Source organism: Heloderma suspectum, chromosome 3 (genome assembly GCF_057233095.1).
Source record: "Heloderma suspectum isolate Gila_16-S chromosome 3, 16-S_ref, whole genome shotgun sequence".
Taxonomy (NCBI): Eukaryota; Metazoa; Chordata; class Lepidosauria; order Squamata; family Helodermatidae; genus Heloderma; species Heloderma suspectum.
The window spans coordinates 63,009,909-63,037,313 of record NC_139460.1 but is presented as its reverse complement, the minus strand read 5'-3'; the positions used below and the strand labels follow the sequence as shown (position 1 = coordinate 63,037,313).

The window sequence follows — 27,405 nt, the reverse complement described above, 5'->3', positions numbered from 1 at the left end:
ATGGGACAGGTTTGTACAGCTTCCCGGTGACCCTTGGTCTCCTGGTAGATGGATGAGGCCAGAGCTTGCTGCCCCTCAGCTCAATACAATGGAGTTCAGTAAAAGCAACTGAAGCCCTCTAACTCCGAGGAAGACATGCATTTCCTCTGTACTTCCACTGTATAGCTGTGGTGAAATGAGCATTCTGTTACCTATCAACAGAAAGGCCATTTAAATTCACGTTTCTGCTCATGTACATAGCAATGCTGTACAACCACCAAAACCAGTTACAAAATCTGTACATATTCAGTGCTGCATTCATCAGCACTGAGAGTAAACATGTCATTTTAGATGCCAACCGCTTTTGGCGTAGGCTGCTTCATTTTATTTATTTATTTACTTACTTACAATAATATACTGCCCCAGGCACTCAAAACACGATTTGCCTACATGTTTTTCCCTCCGCCCAGTAGGGTGCTTGTGCCTTTAAAGCCTCCACAACAGGCGGGATTCAAATGGCGAGTGAAACTTGTCCATGATTTTCCCTGCCAAGAAAGTTTTACTTATTACGGACCACCGTCTGTTACGCAACCGTGGAAGGCACAGGAGCTCAGACAGGGAGACGGGGCGGAAGTTGGCGACTTTTTTTTTTTTTTACTACAAGAGACTCGTCACCATCCGGGAACCTGCCCCGTTTGCCGAGTTCAGTACGGAAAGGGTCGAGCGTTGGGCTTCGAGGGGAGGGAGCCTGTGTGGTGAGAAATGTCCCTCCGCGGTGGGAAAGGGGGCGCCTGAAAAGAACTATTTGAAGAGGCAGAAACGGCCCTGCTCGTTTCCCGGCTCCGGTAACGGAGACGATTCAAGCGGATGGATTCACCCTTGAATCCCGCTGCCCAGCCAGAACGCCCCATCCTGCATGGAAAGGAAAGGGGATTTTCCCCCCCCCCCTCAGCCAGTGCGGAGTGGTATCTCCCTTTCCCGCGGAGATAACAGCTTCTTTGTCTCACAACCCCTCCCCCCCAAGAGAAAGCTCCCCGTCGAGACGTTGAATGGTATCGTCAGGACCGTGGGCGGAACCATTCTTCTGAACGGAAGGGTTGTACGTGTGTATGTCAAGCTGCGCGAACTGTGAAGTGAAATACGTGCGCAGTTGCAATGGGGCGGGATAAAAGTGAAGAAGTGAGCTGAGGAAGAGCGAGTTGAGAGCGGCTCGTTGGTCTAGGGGTATGATTCTCGCTTCGGGTGCGAGAGGTCCCGGGTTCAAATCCCGGACGAGCCCGTAACTGGGAGGAGTGGTATATTGCATTCCTATTTTGGGGGACGTCAGCAGTTTATTAATTTTACAGCTGTTTCATTAGAGCCTTGAGGAGGTTAGTCAGAGGGGAAGGGGCCAAGACAAACAATCGCATAACCAAAAGGGACGAGGTTAACGTGGCACGGCGGTGTTGAAAGACAGCACAAGTATTTATTCAGTAAAGGCTGTTTCGAAACATTTCCCCAGATCTAGGTTCTGGAGGGGGAAATGAAAACGCTCCCATCGAGTACGCAAGGAAAAAGAAAGGCCGGATCATTAGAAACTGCGCACAAGTTAGCCTGTTATTTTGATGCTCGTTTGCATCACGCAGACAGCGTCTATTTTATTTTCTTCTACTCAGGCTTCCTAGCAGGACCGCTTCTATTATCATTGTCACGAATTATTAGTATTATTTCTAATAATAATAATAGAAATAAAGAGCAGAGTGAATTAGCAGAAGGACATTAGCTATCGTTTCTCTAATCCCCCTTAAAAGTTATGCAGTGGGCAACAAGAAAAGCAAAAGGATCGTATTTTTACAGTACATCATCGTGCGCATAAATTGCATGATCATTCATACCAATAAATCCTGTTATAAACGTTTAGAAAAGTCATGGGGCGGGCAGCCATCCGAAAAATGCATATTTTTTATCATGCTGCTGTGGCGGGTTAAAGATAAAAAATTAAAAAACGGGCTCGTCCGGGATTTGAACCCGGGACCTCTCGCACCCTAAGCGAGAATCATACCCCTAGACCAACGAGCCACTGTACTGCTGCGTTTCACGTTCTTTTACAAGAACCTAACATAGCTTTCTTGTTTCCTGGAGTTAGCTGTTCTTTTTCTCTTTTGAAACCGCGGTTATCTCAATTCCAAAATACATCATTAGATTAAGTAACGTCTAAACAACACACCTTCTTTGTTGAAACGCTTGCATTTCAACAACAACCCCTTTTTTGTTGAGATACCTACATGCACTTTACAAAGATAAAGTCAGCGCAGTAAGCAATCCCTACCAAATGTGATTTAGTTCTGACGAAATGATTCGCATAAGAAATTTTTACACTAAAATTGTTCTGAATTATATTCAGTATGTTATCCGTTTGTATGTTTTGTTGCTATAGCCTTTGGCTCACGAAACACAATAAAATACCAAGTACGAGATCAGTAAGGTAACCCACAAGCAGGGAGTTTTAGTGGCTGCCATCTATTTCTTCATCGCCCACCTAGGATTTGGGTGCTGTAACACCCAGGACTTTGTATTCCCATAACAAAAAGAGATAGGGAAAAGGTGCGTGCTGAATTTAGGGTTTCCAGAATTCTTCAGTGGGCTATAACGTGAAAGATATTTTCCAATTTTCATGCAGCATATATTGCATGGTGCTATGTTAAGTCATAGGAACCGAATGATGGAGGAGGGTATTTTTAGGGAAACAGAAGTCCAGAGACTTTTTGTTGCCCGTGGCAGAACCAGTGGGGGCTGGTGGCTCCGATTTTGGTGCTGAACCTATTTCGGGTTTAGGCTTCAGCACCTTGGATAGATCCTTTAGAGTTCTGGCTGAAACCCAGAATGGATTTAAAGCCCCACCAAAATCTGAGCCACCAGCCTTCACTGGGCAGAACATTTCAAAAGGTGCCACCCCCTGGTGGTGAATATACATATTTTATTTATTTATTTATTTTTATCCCTTTTCTCCAAGGAGCTCAAGGCAATAATGCATGGTTCTCTGCCCCGTTCTGCTTGTATCCTCAGAACAACCCTGTGAGGTAGGCTAGAGTAGGTTGAGGCAGTGCGACTGGCGTAAGGTGAGCTTCATGGCTGAGTGGAGATTTGAATATAATAATTAAGGGCGCAATCCTATGCATGTTTAGACAGCGGAAAGGCCTACAACTCCCAGCATGCCCCAGCCAGCAATCCTGGCTGGGGCATGCTGGGCGTTGTAGGCCTTTTCGCTGTCTAAACATGCATAGGATTGCGCCCTAACGCTGCAATCTTATACCCAAATACCTAGGAGTAAGCCCCGCTTTACTCAACGAGACTTAGTTCTGAGTAGACGTACCTAGGCTGCGCTGTAAATAACTGAGACTTTGCCACCCTTTATTAGTATCTCAAAATCCGGCTCGCCTTCTCCTTGCCTAACGACTGAACAACAACAGCGACGAGGCCGATGTTGTCTGGGAGGTAAGGGCACGGAGCCCCATCGCAAAGGTCACCCGCAAAACCCAGCAGACGAGTGCAGGAGCCCTACAGGCTGCAGCCCGACTCGCGCTTAGCTTACAAGTGAGCCTTCTGACCTCGTGGGACTTCTTACCGAGTAAACATTCATGCGTAAGATGGGGCCGCACGTGCAATTGAACGTATCCTCTAGGAAGTGTGCAAAGGACTGCAGCCCTATAGCCTGCCTGAGCCAGCGGAGCTGACCGTTCAACAAAATCCCCATTTACACTCTCGGGAAGGGAACAGGTAGCCGGGAACGAGCGAGGAAACGTTCTCCGGCAGATCTCCACTCGGCAAGCCGCTCTTGCAGAGCCATCCCGTCACCTGCTCAAAGGGAGGGCGGCGTTTATTCCCTGTTCTGCGACGGGCCGTGCAGTTGGGTGAATGAGAGCGCCACGCACACGCACGCACGCACACACACACACCCATCGATCAGGAGCCGCTTCAGCAGGCAACGAGAGAGAGAGCCGGTTAAGGGAGACGACGTGTGTGTGGCTGACTCATAAGATATGCCGCCTGATCCTATGCCTCAGTCTTCCCCAACGTGGCCATTGGCCATGCTGGCTGAGAATTATGGGAGTCGTAGTCCAACACATCTGGAGGACACCAGGTTGGGGAAAGCTGCTATGTATGTTGGTACCGTACAAAGCCCCACTGTGTTTCTTTACTCCCACGTAGAACGTGCATAGGAGTGCAACTTTTTCAAAGTACTTGAAAAAGTACTGTTGCAATTGCTACTGTTGTGCCTGGAGAAATTCTTTTTAATTCTTGTTTTTTTAATCATGATTTTGTTAACGTTTGGATTTTAAGTCTTGGCAACTGGACTGCGTTCTGCTGCGCTCCGCTTTGAAATCCTCCTCTACCTGCTCCTTTCTCCCACCCCACTCCACCTACAACAACGGATAGAAGGTGCGCGGGGACGTAACAATGGGAGGGGGGAAAGTGGGCGGAGATACAAAGATGGCTGCGGGGCCAATGGCGGCGGCGGCGGCAGCTGCTGGTGGAGGTCTAGGGAGCCGCGAGACCTCGCCAGCCCGCGCGCCCCCATTATGGCTCCTGGTGGCTTTCGCTCTAGGCCAGTGTGAGGGCTGCTGCGATTCTTCATTCATGCCGGGGGGGGGGGGGGGGCGTGGAAAGTACAAGTGGGCGGAGAAAGTTTGACTAAGATTTGTACCTAGCCACGCCCCCTATGCCTGAGCGAGCGCTTTAAACTGAGCTTGGGGAAGAAAGGTGGGGTTGGCCCGGATAAAGTGGCTCACTGGATTGGAAGATGCTGGACGGCATAAGGCAGCCTTCCCCAAACTGGTGCCTTCGAGATGTCTTGGACTACAACTCTGATCATCTCTGATAATTGGCCTTGTTGGCTAGGGCTGATGGGAGTTGTGGTCTAAAGCATCTGGAGGGCAAGTCTGGAGTAAAGCTTTGGGAAAAGAGATTGTGGGGATGGGCGGGGTGTGTTTTAACAGACCCTTGGCAGCCCCTCTCTGTGCGGCGGTGATCCTGGCATATATGCCATCCGCCCAAGCTGGTATATATGTTATGTTTCTGTAAGGGAAGGCTGTAATCCTAATCCTAAAGTCAGGACTTCCAGCTGTAATTCAAGGGGCTTGACAAAAGTGGGGCACTAACCATTCAGGAAGTACAGCCAGTGGCATACACACACACCCATTGTTGGTGGCTCATAAGTAATGGAACGAATGGCTGACAAGCAGCTGCATCGCCAGGTGTGGCCTGTTTCCTGGGTACCCCATGACCAATCAAGCTGATAAAAGGCCTGGAGGTGGTTCTGAGTGTTACGTTTGCATTTGGTAGCTGTTCACTGGAATCCCCAGCATGAGGTCCAAAGAGGTGTCCATGCGACTGAAGGAGGCCATCATTAGGCTGAGGAAACAAAATAAACCCCTCAGAGATAGCAAAAACAGTGGGGGTGGCCAATATAACAGTTTGGAACATCTTGAAAAAGAAGGAACTAACTGGCAAGTTCAGCAACAGCAAAAGGCCCGGAAGACCACGGAAGACAACTAAGGTGGATGACCGCGGAATTCTACTCATGGTGAAGAGGAACCCTTTCACAACATCTAGCCAGGTCAAGAACGCTCTTGCGGAGGTAGGCATGTCATTGTCAACATCTACAGTCAAGAGACGGCTTCATGAATGTAAATAAAGAGGCTTCACAACAAGGTGCAAACCACTGGTAATGCTCAAGAACAGACAGGCCAGATTAGCCTTTGCCAGCAAACACCTAAAAAGCCTGCCCAGTTCTGGAATGAGATTCTTTGGACTGATGAAACCAAGATTAACTTGTACCAGAATGATGGGAAGAGAAACTTATGGGGAAGGAAAGGAACAGCTCATGATCCAAAGCATACCACATCATTTGTCAAACATGGTGGAGGCAGTGTTATGGCATGGGCATGTATGGCTGCCAATGGAACCGGTTCACTGGTGTTTATTGATGACCTGACTGCTGATAAAAGCAGCAGGATGAATTCTGAAGTGTATAGGGCTATACTTTCTGCTCAGATTCAACCGAATGCTGCCAAACTGATACGCCGCCTCTTCATATTGCAGATGGAGAATGACCCAAAACATACAGCAAAAGCTACCCAAGAGTTTCTCCAGGCAAAGAAGTGGGATGTTCTTCAATGGCCAAGTCAGTCACCTGATCTCAACCCAATAGAGCATGCTTTTCACTTACTGAAGACAAGACTGATGGCAGAAAGACCCACAAACAAGCAGCAGCTGAAGGCAGCTGCAGTAAAGGCCTGGCAAAGCATCTCGAGGGAAGAAAATCAGCATTTGGTCATGTCCATGGGTTCCAGACTTCAGGCAGACATTGACTGCAAAGGATTTTCATCCAGGTATTAAAGGCGATCCTTAAGTTTGAAATGATGTTGGTTTGTTCCATTACTTATGAGCCACCAATGATGGGTGTGTGTGTATGCCACTGGCTGTACTTCCTGAATGGTTAGTACCCCACTTTTGTCAAACCGCTTGAATTACAGCTGAAAGTACTTGCTCCCATCTGGGTGTGTTTCCTTTCAACTTCAGTGTGGTGGTGTACAGAGGCCAACTGCCAGAACAGTTATCCTTGTTCCAATATTTCTGGCCCTGACTGTATAATGGTCATCTGAATTAAATTCGCCCATGCTTGTCCATTTTAGTTCGCTGATTCCCAAGATGTCGATGTTCAATCTTGCCATTCTCATGTTTGACCACCTCCAGCTTACCTTGATTAACTGATCTTACATTCCAGGTTCCTAAACAATATTGTTCTTTACAGCATCGGATTTTCTTTTCACCACCAGACACATCCACAGCTGAGTGTCCTTTCGGCTTTGGCCCAGCCGCTTCACTCTTTCTGGCACTACTTGGAAATTCCCTCTGCTCTTCCCCAGAAGTATATTGGTCACCTTCCGACCTGAGGGGCTCATCTTCCGGCATCATACCTTTTAGCCTTGTGATACGTTCCATGGGGTTTTCTTGGCAGGAATACTCGAGTGGGTTGCCATTTCCTTCTCCAGTGGACCACATTTTGTCAGAACTCTCCGCCATGACCTGTCCATCTTGTGTGGCCCTGCACGGCATAGCTTATAGCTTCACTGAGTTACACAAGCCCCTTTGCCACAACAAGGCAGTGATCCATGAAGGGGAGATTGTGAATACTGAGTGATAAATAAGAAGGCACACCTCATTTTCATGCTCACACCTTCAATCACCATCAGCCGCTGTATTTTTTCCTCTCACTAATCTCTTGGAGCTTGGTATCTCAGAGCATGGACAGTGTTGCACTCTGGCACCACATGGAACCTGGTAGAATACATCATTCCTTTATTTTCTTCATTCATAGCATTTTTCTCCACCTCTTCAGCCAAAAGACTCCCAGAGCAGCTTACAACAATCAACAGCCAGACAGTCCCTGCCCTCAGGCTTCAATCTAAGGAAGATATGAGGCACAGAGAAAGGGATTGGAAAGTGGGGGAGGAAGCATGATGATGATGCATGCACGATGATTCAGGAGGAGGAAAAAGCATGATGATTCAGTTGCCCAGATGGATAGGAATATACCTGTTTTTTGTTCTTTGCTGGCCTGTTCCTCTTTTCTTTCTTTTCTTCTGCATTTTACCTTCCTCCTTTGAGTTAAAGCTTAATCTGTTTCTTCTCACATGCTCTCAGGGCACAATGTTTCCTCAAAAGCCCTTCTGGTGGCAATTGAAGGAGGGAGGGGCCACCTTTAAAGGCAGGCTGGTTTATGCATTACTTTGTTTAGCTCTATATTTCTGTAGCAATGTAATTTTATTGCTTGTACAGGGCCCCGGATGGCATCTTGTTCTTCGACAGTTGACATTTCAGTTGTGCAAGTGTCCACCCCAACGGAACTGTTTGTAGAGTCTGGGACAGATGCAAAACTTCCATGCATATTTATATCATCAGAGGATATCAGCACTGCCACATCTGTTACTTGGAGCTTTCAACGAGAGGGATCAACTGCTCGTCCCACAACGGTAAGAGCTAATGACCCGGTTCACAAGATCACTGCCGCCCACCATCACTTATTGGAGCCACGGTGGGCTGTGGCACATGCCAGTGGCCATTTTGAATATTAATGTTGTGGCGAGTGATCGCCATGGCTTATCGTGTCATCTGAACCTGGCAAGGGGAGGGGGGCTCTTGGCATGGTTAACAAGCTACCCACAACCCTAAAACAACCCATGGGTTGTGGGTGGTTTGTTAACCATGCCAACAACCCACCCTCGCCAGGATCAGATGACACGATAAGCCATGATGCCTGCCAGCTGCGGCTTGCATATTCAAAATGGCTGCCAGCACATGCTGCAACCCACCATGGCTTAAATGAGCCAAGGTGGGCTGTGGTGGTTGTGCAAACCAGCTCGATGTCAGAGGTAAGGTCCAATTTGAATACGAATTTGTGGAAAACATGGATGACAGATCTTGATAGTACTCCTTACTTTTGTCATTTGTAAGAATGTCTTGGAAGGACAGCACTTAATATTGGCCATATCTGCCTGTTCTCAAATGTAGTTAAAAAAAAAGAGTAGCCTTTGAGCTGTTGAGTTCATATCTTTCTTCTATCCTTCCCTTTTATTTTTATCACTTCTTTGTGTCTCTTTGTAGCCTCTAAATGGATGTCTTATTGCTCTGTAAAACTCAACTTAAGGTACACAATCCAATTCTATGCATGTTTACTTGGAAGTAAGTTCAGTGAGGCTTACTCCCAGGAAATGTGCATAGGATATCTCCAATTTTCCCCACCACATAATCTGCTTTTCTTCCTTTCCCTCTTGACAATTATATTATTTCTCTCCATGTCCTCTGCAAAAGCTTGCAGCTTGGGCTAATCTCCATCTCTCTCTCTCTCTCTCTCTTAGTTTTTCTTTTATAGGAATATTTCTTTCTCAGCCTTCTGCTATAGAACACTCTTTTCTTCATGTTATGTGGCCTCTCTGCTCTGTTAGGTCCCAGAAATGGTAATGTGTATATGTTCTGACCTCAAGGATTTTTCAGGTGAAACCATATCTCCTCTGGAATTTACTGATTGAAGCCCTAGGCTGAAATCCTGGATACATATGCTACTTGGGAGTAAATTCCACTAACCTCTGTGTGACTTACTTCAGAGTCAACACGCATAGGATTGGGCAGTAAGTCAGACAGAGCCTTCCTAAAAGTAACAAAAATAAAGGGTACTTCCAGATGGAGGAGTTCTACTATCACTAACAATCCGAAGGCATTGTGCAGCTTTCTGTCCTTTCTTCCTCAGCGGGAATTTCCACAGTAAGAAAAAAGATGGAAGAAGTGGTGGGAAAACACAGGAAGGTTATGAGCAGAAGACAGTGTAGTCTGGAACCCTGTCAAATTCTGTGATAAAAGCCTCATCTGGAAGCCCCTAAAGACTGGTCGTTTAGCTGCCTTCATCTGAGGGTGCCGTTTTCTTTGAATCCACATAGAACCCAAGTTTTGTGCAGTCAGTCTCCACGCTGGAAACATCTAGACAATGTTATAAAGCATGGAGAGAGCCAGTCTGGTGTAGAAGTTAAGGGTGTTGAACTGGGCCTCAGGCGATTCAGGTTCTAGTCCCCACTCAGCCATGAAGCTCACTGGGTTACTTTAGGCCAGTCACTGACTCTCAACCTAACGTATCTCACAGAGTTGTTGTGAGGAGAAAATGGAGAGAAGGACTGTGTAAATCACATATTCCTTGCAAGTGGAAAAAGGCAAGATATAAATGTAATAATAATAACAGCAGCAGCAGCAGGCGAGGGGAACATACGATTTGTGAGCCTAATCTGGCCTGTGAAGCTCTCTAATCTGGCCCACAAAGCCTTTGCTGGTGGACATGCCCTCTTCTAAAATCCCATCCCCTTTTACCATTGATTTTCTTCCCCCTCTCAAAAGGCTCCCTTGCTCAGCAGGGAACTGCTATTATATCCAATCAGCAGCTGATCAGTGATAAGAGCTTTTCCTTGCAGTGCCGAGGAGGCTGACCTGGGAGGAAGCTGTGGAGTGATTCAGTCCTGCTTGCTTATGAGTCTTGTCCTGGTTACTTTTGAGTAGACATGCTGCTTGTACTTACTTCTGAGTAGACATGCAGAGGCTTGTCCTGCTGCTGAGTAGGCTTAAAATTGATAATAACGTTTTGGTCCCACCCACTCTGCCTTTGGCCAAACCCACTCTGCCTTTAGCTCCACCCACAGATGGAATGCAGCCCTCAAGGCGTTTTCCAAATTGGAATTTGGCCCTTGGACTGAAAATGTTCCCCACCTCTGTTACAAAGCAAGAAGAATAAATGTTTATGCAAGGTTAATGTGGTTGTTTTTGTGATTACAGTTTTTCTATTATTCTGATGGGAAGGAATATAATGGGAAGAATACACAATTTAATGGACGGAGCAGCTGGGCTGGGAACTTTACTATGAGAGATGCATCAATCAGGATAGCAAACATGCAACCTGTAGACAATGGCACTTATTTCTGTGATGTTAAGAACCCTCCTGACATAGTTGCTGAGCCAGGGCAAGTCGAAGTTGAAGTTTTGGAGAGAGACATAACAGCAGGTTATGGAAGAGCAGCAGTAACTCCTGGAAGTACCATAACCACAGCCACAGCCTCTGGAAACATTTCACTTAATGGGGCATCATTTTGGCCATTTGTACTTCAATTCTGCTGCATTTTAGCATCTTTTCCAAGCTATTTGTTCTGAAAATTAAAGAACACCTCTTAAGCTAATCAGTGTTCTCTGCTATCTTCTTTACTTGGACATTTAGCAATGGAGCTGGAAATGGCTTGGGATAGGTTGCAGTGTATGACATAATATATTGCTCCATTTAAATATGAACTTAACTAAAATGTATTAAACATTTCCACATGGAAATCTTAAGCCTCGGGATGTACAAATTTTGTTAAATCCATTCTATCTGTGTTTTGCAGATTGTCAGGTGTCTTTTGGGCTATCATTGACAAAAGGCCCCAGAAAAGGGCCTTTTCTGTGGTGGCCCCCACTCTGTGGAACTCCCTCCCTAGGGAACTCCGTCATGCCCCCTCTTTAATGAGCTTCCGTCGTGCATTAAAAATGTGGTTGTTCAGGCAGGCATTTGGGGTGGGTTAGGGTATTTTAGGAAATGTTTTTATTGTAGAATTTTATTGTTTTAAACTGTTTTATTGTATGTTGTACATCGCCCAGAGTGGCTGGGTGACCAGCCAGATGGGCGATTAATAATTTAATAATAAATAAATAATAAATAAAAAACCAATTTTAAAGCCAGACGTTCATCCTTCGTGAACTAATTCGCATTAACGCTAATTCACATTAGCACTGATACGCACTTGCAGAAATGCACTAATGCACATCAGATAGTGTACATTAGTGCATTTGTGAAAATGTGCATTAGCGCTAATGTGCTAGTGAATTAGTGAAAATCCCCCCCAAATATGAAAAACTGATCCACAAGTGTGCAGAACTCACATGCCTTGGAAAAAGCTTTTTTACTGCAGAATCCACAGGTCAGATTCATAGAAATCTGAACTGATTTGAACCTGTTGTGGATTTGTCCGACATCTCTACTTAAGCCTGGTTACTAAAAGAACTAAAAGAAGATTACTGTACTACATTGTGTTAGCTATCAGGGCCAAACTAAACCTTCTTCAAATGACACACAGCAGAGGTACATGTGATTGGATTATTTACTTCAGTGTAAGTGTGTGCAGCCCCAATTTGAATTGGGACTGTGGTGCTCCACAGGGAGGGGATTTAAGTTTTCCTTCTCCCATTTTCATCCTGAAATTCCAGCCTCTCATGGGGAGATCAAAAAAAGAAAAAAAAATTCCATTGGAATTAATGGAGACATTTTTTTTCTTTAACCCCCTATGAAGGAGGCAGAATTTCAGGACAAAAATGGGAGAGGAAAGCTTAAATCCCCCCTCCTGGAGCACCATGGTCCCAGACTGAATCAGGGACGTGCATGCTTACAATGAAGTATGTAAGTCATATTCTTGCTTTAGATTTAATTTCTGGCATATCAAAAGGGCCTGGTATGGTTGAAAATTTTATTTCACAATCTTCTGAGATGCTTTTAGGTAGATAGAGGTAGCTTAGCCTTCCCCCAACTCAGTGCCCTCCAGATGTTAAAATGAAACACAGGACACTGCCTTATACTGACTCAGTTCGCACAACCAAACAACCCATGTGCACGGAGGAGTGAGTGAGAGTGCTGACTCCCGCCTGCTCTCCCATTTTGCTAAACAATCCAGGAACAACACCTGGGTTGTTGTCGTGATGCACAAACCCGGCACTCTGGCTTGTTTAGGGTTAAGCAACTCAGACTTTTAACCAGTGGAGGCTGGTGGCTCTGATTTCAGTGAGGCTGTGATTCCACTCTGGATTTCAGTCAGAACTCTAAATGAGCTATCCAAGGTTCTCAACCCAAACTGGGTTCAGCACATTGAATAGCTCCTTTAAACTTTTGACTAAAACCCAGAGTCGATTCACAGCCCCACTGAAATCAGCCACCAGCCTCCACTTCTTTTAACCCAACAACAAACCATAAGTGATTGTTAGATTAAAACTCTGGGTTGTTTAACCCTAAACAACCCAGAGTGCTGGGTTCACATGTCACAACAATAGCCCAGGAACAGGGTGTTTCTAGATTGTTTATAAAGCTGGATGTAAAGCAGAAGCTGCAAGGACATATGAAGCAATGCGCTTGGACACTCTGGTGTAGCTATGACTAATTGCGGGTTGTTTAACCCATAGTTAGTTGTGATGTGTGAACCAGGCCACTGAATCAGACCATTGGTCCATCTAGCCAATATTGTCTACACTGACTGACAGCAGCTCTTCAGGGTTTCAGGCAGGAGTTTTTTCTGCCCTACCTGGAGATGCTGGGGGTTGAACCTGGGACTTTTTGCATGTAATGCAGATGCACGGTCACTGCACTACAACCCTTCCCTCTGTGTGTCAGACTATAAATCCCATTATCCCTCACTGGTTGCTGGTGACAGGAATTGTAGACCAACACATTTGGAGGGTGTTGGGTTGGGGAAGGCTGAGCTAGCCTGCCTATGTCCAGTTGTCAGGATCTGCTGACCCATGCTCCATTTGATGAATTGCATAACTGCAACTTCTCCATGAAGAATTTTCAGTCTCTGAACTGACTCTGTACCCAGGTTGGACATTGGCTCCTCCCAGGGCCAGCCTTCCCATGAGGCGGGATAAAGCCCACACCTCGGGCAAAGGAGCAGGAGAAGCAGCAAATTATATGCTCCTTCTCCCTGCCAGGAGGACCTGCTGCCGCCGTCATTACCATGTCTCTCCCCCCACCCCTGCTTTCCCCATTGGTGCCACCACTGCCACTGCCCACTTTGCAGCTCCTCGCAGAGCGAGCCGGCAGGTGACTGCGCTCTCTGAAGAACCAAGTCAGTTGGAAAAGTGGCCCATATGGCTCTTTAGAGAGCCAGCCATGCACAAATGCCTGGCTCTGAGGGGTCCTTCCTCAGGGTCAAGTAGTGAGGAAGGACAGGTGATCTCCAGGGACATTCCCCCCCACAACACCTGGCTCTGAGGAAGGACCCTTTGAGCCAGGCATTTGGGCATGACTGCCTCTTTGAAGAGTTGCATCTGCCACTTTTCCAGCCCATTTGGTCTTCAGAGAGCTCAGCTGCCCTGCAGAGCAGGCAGCAGCAGTAACAACAATGTGGTGGTGGGGGGGAGAAAGATGCGGTGGGTGGGAGGGGGACAGATGCAAGGGAGGAGGAAAGGGGCAGCAGTAATTGTGGCAATGGCTGCTGGCAGTGGCAAGTGTGCTTTTCTGCCTCAGATGCAGGAGAGTTTGCAGGATCTTCCTGGGCAGGAACAAGTATAATTGGGCTTAATGTTGCAGTGGAGCCTTGCTTGTCTATCTGAGCTCTGGGTGTCTCTGGTTTTCCCTTCAGTCCTGAGGAGAAATGATGATACATTTGTGAAGCTGACCTAGTAATTTGAGAAGAAATGCTTCAGTGAATTAGGCACACCCAGCTTTGTTTTGCTGTCTAAATGCTAGCTGACTTGTTCTTTCTCATACAGGCAAAGAAGGATTGCTTGGGGGCATGGCTAACAGCTTGAAGATAAAAATGTTGATGACTTTGTCCCCATCTCTGCTTGACAGTATATCCCTGCAGCAATTATTTTATAAATGAATAAACACTTGTGAAGGGGTGAGAGAGGCAGCTGAGCAGCTTGGGAGTGTAAAAGTAGCCAGACTGAAGGGTTTAAATTCTCAGAATCTGTATTAGTTTAATACCTATTATTATTATTGCTCTGTGCCATGGCAATTGTGCCATGGGGTTCCACAGGGCTCTATTTTATCCCCCATGCTGTTTAACATCTACATGAAACCGCTGGGGGAGGTTATCCGGAGGTGTGGGCTGAGGTGCCATCAATATGCAGATGACCTCTCTTTCTCATCAAAACCAGGTGAGGCAGTGGCTGTTCTGAATCAGTGCCTGGGCACGGTAATGGACTGGATGAGGGCCAATAAACTGAAACTCAATCCAGACAAGATGGAGGTACTGTTAGTCGGTGCTTTGTCTGCCCGGCTAGGTGATATTCCACCTGTTCTGGAGGGGGTTGCACTCCCCCTAAAGGATCAGGTTCATAGTTTGGGGGTGCTCTTGGATCCAGAACTGTCACTTGAGGCACAGGTGAACTCAGTGGCACGGAGCACTTTTTATCAGCTTAGGCTGGTATACCAACTACGCCCTTATCTGGACAGAGATAGCCTAGCTACAGTTATCCATGCTCTGATAACTTCTCGTCTGGATTACTGCAATGCGTTATACGTGGGGCTGCCTTTGAAAACGGTCTGGAAACTTCAGCTGGTCCAAAATAGGGCAGCAAGATTGTTAACAGGGACTGGCCTGCGAGCTCATATTACGCCAGTACTTTTCCAGCTGCACGGGCTGCCAGTCCATTTCCAGGCCCGATTCAGAGTGCTGGTGTTAACATTCAAAGCCCTTAACGGCTTGGGGCCAGGTTACCTGAAGGATCGCCTCCTCCCATATGTGCCTGCCCGGACCTTAAGGTCATCATCAGCGGCCCTTCTCCGTGAGCCCCTGCCAAAGGAAGTGAGGCGGGTGGCTACTAGGAGGAGGGCCTTTTCTGCTGTGGCACCCCGGCTCTGGAATGAGCTCCCTAGTGAGGTTCGCCTGGCGCCTACATTGTACTCCTTTCGGCGCCAGGTGAAGACCTTTTTATTTTCCCAGGCATTTTAGCTTTCTAAATTTTTATCTTTGCTGTTTCAAATCTGTATTTTAAACTCCTGCACTGCTGCTAGGTTTTATTGCAGTTGTATTGTTATATTGTGGTTTTAATGTTCTATATGTTTATTGTGTGTTGTTTGGTTTTAATTTTGTGAACCGCTCAGAGAGCTTCGGCTATTGGGCGGTATAGAAATGAAATGAATGAATGAATGAATAAATACCTTTATTAGATCAACCAAAAGATCACCAAAAAACATGAAAGCTTTTGAGATCTCCAGATCTCTTCATGAGGCAAAATGTTACAAAAAGCGGGTTGAGGGTGGGAAGGGAAAAAACCTGACTTGATGCTGAAGTCTTCATGATCACAGTCTTTCAGATGGAAGAGTGGAGAAAGGGTCTGCAGACGGTCCAATAAGGCTCTAGCAGGTGATGTTATAGATCCAGGTTTCACCTGGAGGTGCCCTTAGTGCAGTTGGGGAAAAGAATAGCAATAAGTTGTTCCTCCATCTTTGAAAATATAAAATCTAGCTGCTACTTAGAGATGTCTAGGCAGTCTTTATATGAATGAAGCTGGAGATAATTTTGGATGCTGTACTACTTTAAAAAAAGCAAATAGAAGCCAAATTGGGTAGCTTTACCTAGTAGCTGCAGTGCATGAACCCTCAGAGAATAAATTCCAAGCTTCAGTTGGTAAAAATCCTCTTCTCCAGTGTAGGGTCCCACTGTCAAATGGCTAAATTTGGTATTCTCCAAGTCTCACACAAAGCAGCCATAGCTGTGATGCCCATAAGAAAAGTTCCAAAATACATATTAGTGTAATACTTTTATTTGGCCAAGCAAAAGATCACAAAAAATGTGCAAGAGGTAGATCTCTTTTTTCCTCTCCCTCTCCCTCCCCCCCCCCCCGCTTTAACAAGTTTGAATTCACTACAGCACTAGATAACTTCCACCACTGAGTCATTTACATTGTTTCCTCAAGGCTTGAGTGAGTGAACTGGAGTGCATGGCTGGAGCGAGTGCATGGCTGGCTGATGTTTCATGGATGCGAGCTAATAGTTGCAGAGATAACTTTCTGATAAGATGAAGAAACTCTCTGTGCATTTGAAGGCCACTCTGATTTTCCCCAAGAGAATTTTGCTGCATAGCTGAACAGCCAATCTTGAGGTGGGAGAAATTGTCCTTGTAAATTTGGTCCAGCCCTAGCCCTGATTCTTGGCTTTTTCTCTGATCCTGGGTCAAACAGACATCCAAAATAACCCAATGGAAAAAAAAGACAAAGTCTCAAGATGTAAGAAATATATAATTTTATTCCTCGAAGTAGCCCAATATGTTTTGGCCCTGTACCATATATTTTGGGTCTTCTTCAGGGCCTAAACAAGAGAGGGACAATAAAACACATAAGTATACATTTTAAACAAAACATTTTATTGTTTCTAATTAAACATATGTATATATGCTGCAATAATGTCTATGCACACTCACTACACATTTTTAAAAATTAGCCTGCTTTTTGCATTGTCCTCTGATCCTGATTGTTCTTTGGTCTCTTGGGTCACTCCAGACTGCTGCCTATGGTGCACTCCTGACACCGGTAATGTTAACAGCTAAGCAGAGACTTGGATGTATCTACATGTAAGTGCTGGCATAGTATATCACTCTTGGCTTTCATAATATCTGAAGTTCCATGCACCATCCATTGGAATGCTGAATTAATCCAATCCTTTATATTTAGAATGTGCTGTGAGGATATTTGTACCCTTAGATTCCACATTTCTGCAGTGTGGAAACTGCAGTTCAGGAGACGTTTTTCTACCATATGTCCTACAGCTACCAGTCCTCAAGCTATGCTTTGTACATTGCAGGGTCCTGTTAGGTGTCTCTAGAGCTATTGGTCCTGAATGTGGATGATGGGGTGACTGCAAGAGTTCTTTGCAACATCGATATCTAAATCGAAATAGTAGAAGAGAGTTAGGAGCATTAAATCTAATTTGCTAAATGTATGTGTGTATTACTCTCCATTGCCAAAAGAAAACATTACTTGAGGTTTACAGTCCCCAGAAAGTTTTCCCTTGTAGCTGGAAGACAGTAACCATCTTGAAAGACCTAAATGGGTTTGGGTTTTTTTTTTTACCACCAACAGTGTTCTTTGCCTTCCTTTTCAGCTTCTCAGATGATGGCAATTGATAACATCAGTACTTCGATAGTCTCTGAAACGGTATCAAGCCAGATGTCTATTCATTTTCCTTGGGAATGTTACCCTTCTCTCCATCCTTTCTTTTGTGAAACTGGCATCCTCATTTTGGATTTGGAAGCTTCACAACTTCGAATCTTCAAAGATCATGGCTGAATTAGGAAAAAAACATCACGGAGAAGCCCCGATTCTGCGAGGATAACGCCTTAATTAAAAAAACAACATCCGGAGCGGGGGATAGGAGGGGGTAAAACTTAGTCTCATTTGAAGGGATAGAACAACCCCCTGCTCAGTGCAGGAAGCCTGATTCCCAGGCGGTTGCCCATCCAACTACTGACCGGGGCTGACCTTCCTTAGCTTCCGAGATGAGACAAGTGCACGCATATCCAACCCTTTGCTTGTTGCTGAGGAAATGGGGGCTGCTGAGGAAGCTATGCGATCAGGAGCTGGAAGAAGACATGGGGCCGTTGAGAGCTGTGATTGGACAGGAGGGAAATACAAACACCGCCGTATATGGACAGGCGTGGGAGGGGACTATGACCGGATACAGTAGCGAAGGCGAAAAATCAGAGCACATTAAGGGGAAATACCAGGATATTAGGGTACTTAAAGCAGGAGCACAGAAATGGGAAATTCCGGTTCCAATTCAAGGCGGGTACCGCGTAGTGTGAAAGGCAGGCGGTGAAACCGCATTGGAAGTGAAAAAAGGCAGTAAGTGTAGATCCAGCTGGGGTGTTCCTGGGGTCAGGCCGGGGCAGGGAGGTCGGAAGTGCCGGTACAACACTTCCTATGTGTCATCTGACCTCCCCAGCCATCTGTCAGGGTGGAAACTGAGCCCATAGAGCCCCAAAGCAGTTCTGATTCTGAGGAAGAGCAACAACCCGTGGGAGAGGAGCCTGCTCGTTTCTCAGAGGCGCAGCTGCAGGGAGAGATTCCTCCTGCCTCATTCCTGAGAGGGATAGTGACTCTGGCAGTGAAAGAGCGGGGGATGGGGTATTGGTGGATGCTCGGCGCCAACGCAGGGAGAGGTGCCAGATGGAGGGCGCCGAGAGGAGGCACTTTGCCTGCTTGGCACTACAACAACGGTCGCGTCCCGAGGACCCATGGGTAAGAGGGAGGACCTCTCCATGGCCCATAAGTTCAGAGTTTTCCCTCTCTTCTCCTTCAAATGGGGACCAACTGCCTTACCTGGAGCTTAGGCTACTCTGCAAGCTACCCCAGTGCAGTTCCTTGCTTAGTCGCTGGAAATTAGCATCTGAAAGAGTCATTAAGTTGTAAAGGAATAAAGTCTTGGAAAGAAACCCTTTCGTCTGTGTCTTGACTGGCTATTGGAGGGGACTTTAAAAGGCAGCTAGGGTGCTCCTGACAGCATCTGGCTCTGAGGTCCTGTGGCTAGACAGCCAAAATGGCTGTCTAGCCATGAATATAGGGCAGCAAGAGCGTGGAGGAGATGCGCTCCTCACCATTCCTTCCACCCTGAAGTGGATAGGCAGTCGCCCCCGAGTTCGGAAGTGACTGTCAATCCTCATAGGATTGCTCTCTTAGGACATTTTAAGTACTCTTGTCCTACCAATCCTCATGGTCTAAAGAGGAAGCCCAGTGTTTTGTTGATGTTTGGACTGATCTGGTACAGAGTCTTTTCGTGGTGGGTGGGGTGGGGGATTATAGAAATAAGAATCATCTGAAGACCTTTGGGTATAAGTGAGACATAGAACAATGCTGGACTTGTGTGAAGTATCTGGAGAGGACCCTTAAAAAGATTAGGGACAGAACCAGTAAGTCTGGCAGAAGTAGAAGATACATGCCCATTCTTCTCTACTTAACTGCTGGACCAATGTATGTGTATGTCTGATCTGTGCATGTTTGTGGTTCTGGATGTGATATTATGAGTTTGAGCTGTATTCATTACTTTGCTTGGTGTCACTATAGCTTTGTCTAAAAGGTGTTGCTTGATTCTAATCTTCTCAATGGCCCCAGTCAGATGTGAACTTGCTGCTCCAACAAACCATAGCTTGTTGAAGCAGGATTCAAGCAATGAGCTTGAGCATTCTCCCTCCTTCCCTTCCTCCTCTCATGTGAGCCAAGACTTTCTTGCTTGTTAGATCACAATTTCTCATGCTGTCTGAACCAGGAAACTATGATTTAAACACTGCTTAAAAGATCTTGGTTTGTAAACTAGGATCAAACCAGGTTTGCGACCCTGGTTTGAAAACAGCACTTAAAATTTCCCAGTTCAAATATAATGGGATCTATGACTTAATAAATCACAACAATCTCCCCTCAAGCTCATTGCCAAACCGGACTCAATGTTTATCAAACATTCAGGATGCTTTTCCTGTTTGGACAACTACAGGAGTTGGGACCTACAGGGGTTGGGACCCATACTCTGCAGGGTGTATTTGCATGTGAGAAACAGACAGTTTGCTGTTTAAATTTGGAGAGGATCAGAGAAGAAAGAGAGCTGTGTTGTGTGTTGGCTGAGGCTGAGTGCAGCTGCTGTGTTTGGGAACTTGATGCAGTGTTAGCAGCTGGACTATCTTGCTCATTGGAATGTATCTACCTCCACAGTGCTCTCTGGTTGTAAACTTAGAAATAAAACTACAAAAATACTATAGGTCTCTGGAGATCATTGGGTAGTATCCAATGCAGACTATGCAAGTGGCCAGCCTGCCAATTCCCTTCTGCAAGTGGAATGATGCCACTGCTTCCAGAACGGAGATTTAGAGCTTCCAGGAGACAACTTGAAACAAGTGTTAATGCTTATTGCTAGAACTTGGCAGGCCTGTGGAGCTCACTTAAGGGAGCTCCACCAACCTGCCCCAATCCAGAAAGGAGTATTTCTGCTCATTTGGGGGCTTGCCCCCAGAATGGCTAAATCTACATTCAATGAGAAAGGAGAACCACTTGCAGAAATGAATCGGTGGGGCTGGTTGCTCATGGAAGCAGCAGTGGGCTCCACTCACAGACAGGCAGCATTGGATACTGCCCTCTGTATTTATTTAAGGTAGTTATATACTGCCTTTCTGAAACCCACCAAGGCGGTGTACAAAAAACCCAGAAAATAAAGCAGTAGTGCTACTAGTGTGTGGAGCAGTATGCCTAGCTACTACTGTGCCATAAACGTCAATATACCTACTTGCCTATTGTGTAACGCTTCCTCTGGACTCTGTCACTGCTCAGGGCTCTGGAGCGCATGACAGTATAAAAACTAAGGTTATGTAGTATCAACATCATAAGCATTCAGGTCATAATTCCTGCATTACTCTTGTCCAAATGTTTCTTTATAATTAGGAGTGTTGTGCCTATCACTTTGCAGAATATGTTAATCTTCCATAATACATTGTGACTTGTGAAGGGAGTACACTGTGCCATTATTAATAGCATAGAGGACTCCCTCTAAAATACACTCCAGGCTAAAGTAGAAAAGAGACAACCTGGAGAATCTAGTACCTGAAGGTGGCTCACTGTGCAAGACTGAACTGCAACAGGGCTATGAGATTTATTGTATCACAAAGACCAAGGCTTAAAAAAATGTGCAACTGAACACAAATTGTGTAGTTCGGGGGATGGGGAGTGGAGTGCAGTTCTACAAAGGGTTGTGCACTTCCTGCCAAAAAAATATATTATGTTAGCTGGTGTAAAAAGTGACAATGATGTGAAAAGTACAGTGATTAGTTCCTCTAGAACCCCAGACCCTAATGGTGGACTATATCAGTCCCTCTGGACAACATTCCCTGGAGCTTTCCAGACTTGCTATGAGCTGTTCTCTTCTGGTTGCATGAAAGAATGTCCAGTGTGCTGCAAGTGCAAAGAGGCTAGCCTTCTATGTGTGCTGTGTTGCTGTGAGGAAGAATGCTGAAGCAATTAAGTACAATAACCGGAAACAGTATAATTCAGCACAGGTGTTTGTTGCATCAAAAACAACATATGTCCCAATTTCTGCTTGAATTGTATGAACCTGTGTAGTTCTATATGTGGCTAAAGTAGACATATTTCAGATATTTGTGCATGTCCACATGTGTATTTTGTCCAAAATTTGTAAACATTTTATGATTGTTCAAAGGTATCATGGTGTTTTTAATGACTGTATGAACTGTGGTTATATCATTTTGTATCATATATACGTCATTGTGTATTATGCCATTCTCAAACAGAAACCGTATATCAGTTGACTGTACCAGGTAGGGATACATGCCCCAGTGTCTCAAAATGATAACTATTAGTGTAAATGTAGTACTTCTCTTAAAAAGTGCACAGTTGATTGCCTATATTGCTGTACTAATTGTGATCCATTTTTTATTTATTTGAATGCTGTTATGTTTAAATACAGATATAGCCTTTCATATATACTCCACGTGTAATTATGTACTATATATGTAACTACATGCATGCACAAAATATTTACATAAACGTTGTGCCCTAATTACACTCTTTCATTGATAAAGCTAAAATGGCTAAATGATCAAATTTGCATATCCACTTGCCGAGATGGAGTTATTTGTTAGTAGCTTGTTTGCTGATGATTTCACAAGAGGATGCCCCCTTCTTGCACAGAATGTTTCGATGGAAACCTTCCTTGGTGAAAACTGAATGAACTCTGCAAGTTGAGTTAGGATTGGATTGACCAGCCTTTACTTCCAACTGTGTGAACATGCCTAATTCTATCTACATAGATTTGGCACTGCATTGGCCCTGGTGGTGGTGAACTGGACCTTCCAGAAGTCCAGTCATGTGATAGGAGTGTTCTTCAAGGATTGCAGTGAAGGCATTAAAGCATTCCAACTGTCAGCCTTGACATCTTTGGGACAGGTTTCCTCTATGGGAAAAATAATATGCAAACCCTGACTTGGTATCAGCCACTTCTCCCAGTCTAGTTAGGCCCATCGAAAATTGCCATTAACATCTAACAATAGGTGGGAAGGACAGAACCACCTTTGTCGATGGCAAAGGCAGAGAGGAAAATATAGAATTCCAGGCTTCACTAAGTGTTGTCAATTCACTGAAAAGCATGTTTTCTTCCAGTCCTGAAAATAAAACGTGGGGGGTTTTCATAGTAACTTCATGCTCACTGCTGTTGTTCAGTCGTTCAGTCGTGTCCGACTCTTCGTGACCCCATGGGCCATAGCACGCCAGGCCTTCCTGTCCTGCGCTCTCATATACAGGCATAAAATAAGTCAGGGTTTTTAAGCCTGCATTGTTTGTGCTTGAATTTGAAAACTAGATAGAAAATTTTAGGGATTTTTTAGGTATATTATTCTATATTTAGGTAGAATAATGACCAGAGACTAGAGGGTCACCTGTAGTTAGGGATGTACGAAAATTCCGCCACAGATCTCGGGGAGGCTGAATGCCAGCGCATTCGGCCCCCCAAAATCTGTGGCGGAACGGCCTGCCACCCCCCGCCACCCCCCCCCCCGGGACAAGACTTACCTTGGGCGGATCTTCGTGGCGGCGGCAGCGGCGGCTCCGGCGGTGGTTCGGCGGCAGCAGCCGGTCTTCCGACTGGCTGCCGCCACCGCCATTTCCAGTTTTAAAAAAACCATGATAGGCTACATAAAGATTTACGTAGCCTATCACGGCTAGGTTTTTTTTAAAAAATGTGATAGGTTATGTAAAAGTTTACGTAGCCTATCACGTCTGATTTTTTTAAAAAAAACAAAAAACGCGCGTACGCAAGTGGCGGCGGCCATGGCCACCACCATTTCCGTTCCTTATTTTGGCACGTCTTAGTCTACGAAAACATTTATGTAGACTAAGACGGCGAAAATAGGGGGAATGCAAATAGCGTAGCGTCCGCTACGCTATTTGCGTTCCCCTTATTTTCACCATCTTAGTCTACGTAAATGTTTATGTAGACTAAGACGTGCCAAAATAAGGAACGCAAATAGCGGCGACTGTGGCCGCCACCATTTGCGTACGCGCGTTGTTTTTTTAAAGTCAGCTGTGATAGGCTACATAAACATTTACGTAGCCTATCATGGCTGACTGCAAGGATGCAAATGGCGGTGGCTATGGCCGCCGCCATTTGCATCCCTGCTAGCCAGCGGCCAGATGTTCGGCTGCTGGCGGAGCCAGCCGGCGGCTCCGCAGAATCCCTGCGGAGCACAGCCAGCCGGCCAGGATTCGGGGGGGGGGAGAAACGGAGTGCCTCCCCCCCGGCGAGGATTCCGGGGGGAGGGACGGAACGCCTCCCCCCCAACCATAAACAGAATCCGCGAAAGGTAAGTGACTTTCGTACATCCCTACCTGTAGTCCAGTCTTCAACCATCATTATGCATATTAGGTATGGTCAACTTCTCTGTTGATTTTGCTCCATTTAATTTGTTTGATTTAATTTGTTTAAAATCAACAATCAAATTTGTTGATTTTAAATTATTTTTAAAAATGGATACCTATGTATCCATCATTTTAAAGACCGTTATTGAGATTTTTTTTCCCTCTCTCCAATATCAGATGTTTACATTAATGCTTTTTTTTTTTTTTACCAAGCTGCTATCAGCAAATGTGAGAGGACTAGACCATTGCCCCCCCCCACCCACACCCCTCTTCTAAAGGGCATGCCATGTAGGATTTTTACAAAATCTATGTGGCACTTAAGGAATTATTTCCTTTTTAAAGACTCTTGAAGGTTTTACTTGCAGCCCTTGTGCTCTCTATGTTTAATGATTCTTTCAAAAATGATTCTGACAAAAATAAAATATAATAACTTAAAAAGAAAAGGGGGGAATAGTTTTCCCTTACATATCAATGTGTAAAGATTAGATTAGAACACTGGTTGTTTTCCCAACACTGAAATTTAGAAACGCCCTACTCAAAAAACACGTAATACAGTTTCAGGACCCAAGTATCTGAAGACATGCGGCATGAACCTTTTCGGGACCAGCCCTCTGCCCTGTATTGGCAGCTAGTGATAAAAAGCTGATTCCTAAAATTTAGCAACACCCATGCCCAAAGCACGTAATGCGGTTTCAGGGCCCATGTAATCTACCTCCATCTGGAGACATGCGGCATGAGTCCTCTGACCTGTATTGAAAACTAGTGATAAAAAGCTAATTCCTAAAATTTAGCAGCACCCTACCCTAAACACCCCCTTCATGGATCACTGCCTTGTTGTGGCGAAGGGGCTTGTGTAACTCAGTGAAGCCATAAGCTATGCCGTGCAGGGCCACCCAAGACGGACAGGTCATGGCAGAGATTTCTGACAAAATGTGGTCCACTGGAGAAGGAAATGGCAACCCACTCCAGTATTCTTGCCAAGAAAACCCCATGGAACGTATCACAAGGCTTAAAGATATGATGCCGGAAGATGAGCCCCTCAGGTCGGAAGGTGTCCAATATACTACTGGGGAAGAGCAGAGGGTATTTCCAAGTAGCGCCAGAAAGAGTGAAGCGGCTGGGCCAAAGCCGAAAGGACACTCAGCTGTGGATGTGTTTGGTGGTGAAAAGAAAATCCGATGCTGTAAAGAACAATATTGTTTAGGAACCTGGAATGTCAGATCAATGAATCAAGGTAAGCTGGAGGTGGTCAAACATGAGATGGCAAGACTGAACATCGACATCTTGGGAATCAGCGAACTAAAATGGGCAGGCATGGACGAATTTAATTCAGGTGACCATCATATCTACTATTGTGGGCAAGAATCCCTTAGAAGAAATGGAGTAGCACTCATAGTCAACAAAAGGGTGGGAAAAGCAGTACTGGGATACAATCTTAAAAATGATAGAATGATCTCAGTACGAATCCAAGGCAAACCATTCAACATCACAGCAATTCAAGTCTATGCCCCAACCACTGAGGCCGAAGAAGCTGAGGTTGATTGGTTCTATGAAGACCTACAACACCTTCTAGAACTAACACCAAAAAAAGATGTCCTTTTCATCATAGGGGATTGGAATGCTAAAGTAGGAAGTCAAGAAATCACTGGGATAACAGGCAGGCATGGCCTTGGTGTACAAAATGAAGCAGGACAAAAGCTAATAGAGTTTTGCCAAGAGAACACGCTAATCATAGCAAACACTCTTTTCCAACAGCACAAGAGATGACTCTACACATGGACATCACCAGATGGTCAATATCGAAATCAGATTGATTATGTCCTTTGCAGCCCAAGATGGAGAAGCTCCATACAGTCAGTAAAAACAAGACCTGGAGCTGACTGTGGCTCAGATCATGAGCTTCTTGTTGCAGAATTTTGTCTTAAATTGAAGAACGTAGGGAAAACCACTAAACCATTCAGGTATGACCTCAATCATATCCCTTATGAATATACAGTGGAGGTGAGGAATAGATTTCAGGGATTAGACCTGATAGACAGAGTGCCTGAGGAACTATGGACGGAGGTCCGTAACATTGTTCAGGAGGCAGCAACTAAATTCATCCCAAAGAAAAAGAAATGCAAGAAAGCAAAGTGGCTGTCTGATGAGTCTTTACAAGTAGCTGAGGAAAGAAGGGAAGCGAAAAGCAAGGGAGAAATGGGAAGATATATCCAACTGAATGCAGAGTTCCAGAGAATAGCAAGGAGAGACAAGAAGGCCTTCTGAAATGAACAATGCAAAGAAATCGAGGAAAACAACAGAATGGGAAAGACTAGAGATCTCTTCAAGAAAATCGGAGATCTCAAGGGAAAGTTTTGTGCAAAGACGGGCATGATAAAGGACAAAGAAGGCAGGGACCTAACAGAAGCAGATGAGATTAAGAAGCGGTGGCAAGAATACACAGAAGAACTATACAGGAAAGATCTTAATGTCCCTGATAGCCATGATAGTGAGGTCACTGAACTTGAGCCGGACATCCTCGAGAGTGAAGTCAAGTGGGCCTTAGGAAGCATTAGTAACAACAAAGCTAGCGGAGATGACAGTATTCCAGCTGAGCTATTTAAAATCCTAAAAGATGATGCTGTTAAAGTGCTGCACTCAATATGCCAACAAATTTGGAACACTCAACAATGGCCGCAAGACTGGAAAAGGTCAGTTTACATTCCAATTCCAAAGAAGGGCAACGCCAAAGAGTGTTCAAACTACCGCACAATTGCGCTCATTTCACATGCCAGCAAGGTGATGCTCAAAATCCTACAAGCTAGGCTTCAGCAGTATGCGAACCGAGAACTACCAGAAGTACAAGCTGGGTTTCGAAGAGGCAGAGGAACTAGAGATCAAATCGCCAATATTCGCTGCATCATGGAGAAAGCAAGAGAATTCCAGAAAAATGTCTATTTCTGCTTCATTGACTACGCTAAAGCCTTTGATTGTGTGGATCACAACAAACTGTGGCAAATTCTGAAAGAGATGGGAGTACCAGACCACCTTACCTGTCTCCTGAGAAACCTGTACGAGGGTCAAGAAGCAACAGTAACAACTGGACATGGAACAACCAATTGGTTCAAAATTGGGAAAGGAGTACGACAAGGCTGCATATTGTCACCCTGCTTATTTAACTTATATGCAGAGTACATCATGCGAAACTCCGGGTTGGATGAATCAGAGGTCGGAATTAAGATTGCCAGGAGAATTATCAACAACCTCCGATATGCAGATGATACCATCCTCATGGCAGAAAGCGAAGAGGATCTAAAGAGCCTCCTTGGGAGGAAAGCTATGGCAAACCTAGACAGCATAATAAGAAGCAGAGACATCACCTTGCCGACAAAGGTCCGTCTAATCAAAGCTATGGTTTTCCCAGTAGTAATGTATGGCTGTGAGAGCTGGACTATAAGGAAGGCTGAGCACCGAAGAATTGATGCTTTCGAACTGTGGTGCTGGAGAAGACCCTTACGAGTCCCCTGGACTGCAAGGAGGTCAAATCAGTCAATCCTAAAGGAAATCAACCCTGAGTGCTCATTGGAAGGACAGATACTGAAGCTGAAGTTCAAATATTTTGGCCACCTAATGCGAAGAGAAAACTCTCTGGAAAAGACCCTGATGCTGGGAAAGACTGAAGGCAAAAGGAGAAGGGGATGGCAGAGGATGAGATGGCTA

General features: G+C 45.3%; 1 protein-coding gene and 2 non-coding genes across 13 annotated transcripts; 2 read left to right on the top strand and 1 right to left on the bottom strand.

Annotated features, from left to right (window-relative positions):
* On the top strand, window positions 1-21,778 carry LOC146349748 (myelin protein zero-like protein 1). Of its 11 annotated transcripts, XM_084843428.1 has the most exons (5): window positions 3,931-4,398; window positions 6,798-6,989; window positions 7,801-7,994; window positions 16,801-16,871; window positions 17,402-21,778. In XM_084843428.1, the coding sequence occupies exons 2-5, from the start codon at window positions 6,962-6,964 to the stop codon at window positions 17,421-17,423; spliced, it is 315 nt and encodes a 104-aa protein (XP_084699554.1). In that variant the 5' UTR covers window positions 3,931-4,398; window positions 6,798-6,961; the 3' UTR covers window positions 17,424-21,778. The 11 variants fall into 11 exon arrangements, 10 of the variants coding, with proteins under 10 accessions (XP_084699552.1, XP_084699544.1, XP_084699549.1 ...); XM_084843426.1 differs by lacking the exons at window positions 3,931-4,398; window positions 6,798-6,989 and adding an exon at window positions 1-734; XM_084843423.1 differs by lacking the exons at window positions 3,931-4,398; window positions 6,798-6,989; window positions 16,801-16,871; window positions 17,402-21,778 and adding exons at window positions 644-734; window positions 3,377-3,552; window positions 10,336-11,220.
* TRNAP-CGG (transfer RNA proline (anticodon CGG)) lies at window positions 1,187-1,258 on the top strand. The gene has a single exon. It is a non-coding gene; the product is annotated as a tRNA-Pro (tRNA).
* On the bottom strand, window positions 1,966-2,037 carry TRNAP-AGG (transfer RNA proline (anticodon AGG)). Its single transcript has one exon. It is a non-coding gene; the product is annotated as a tRNA-Pro (tRNA).
* Window positions 21,779-27,405: the final 5,627 nt, after the last annotated feature.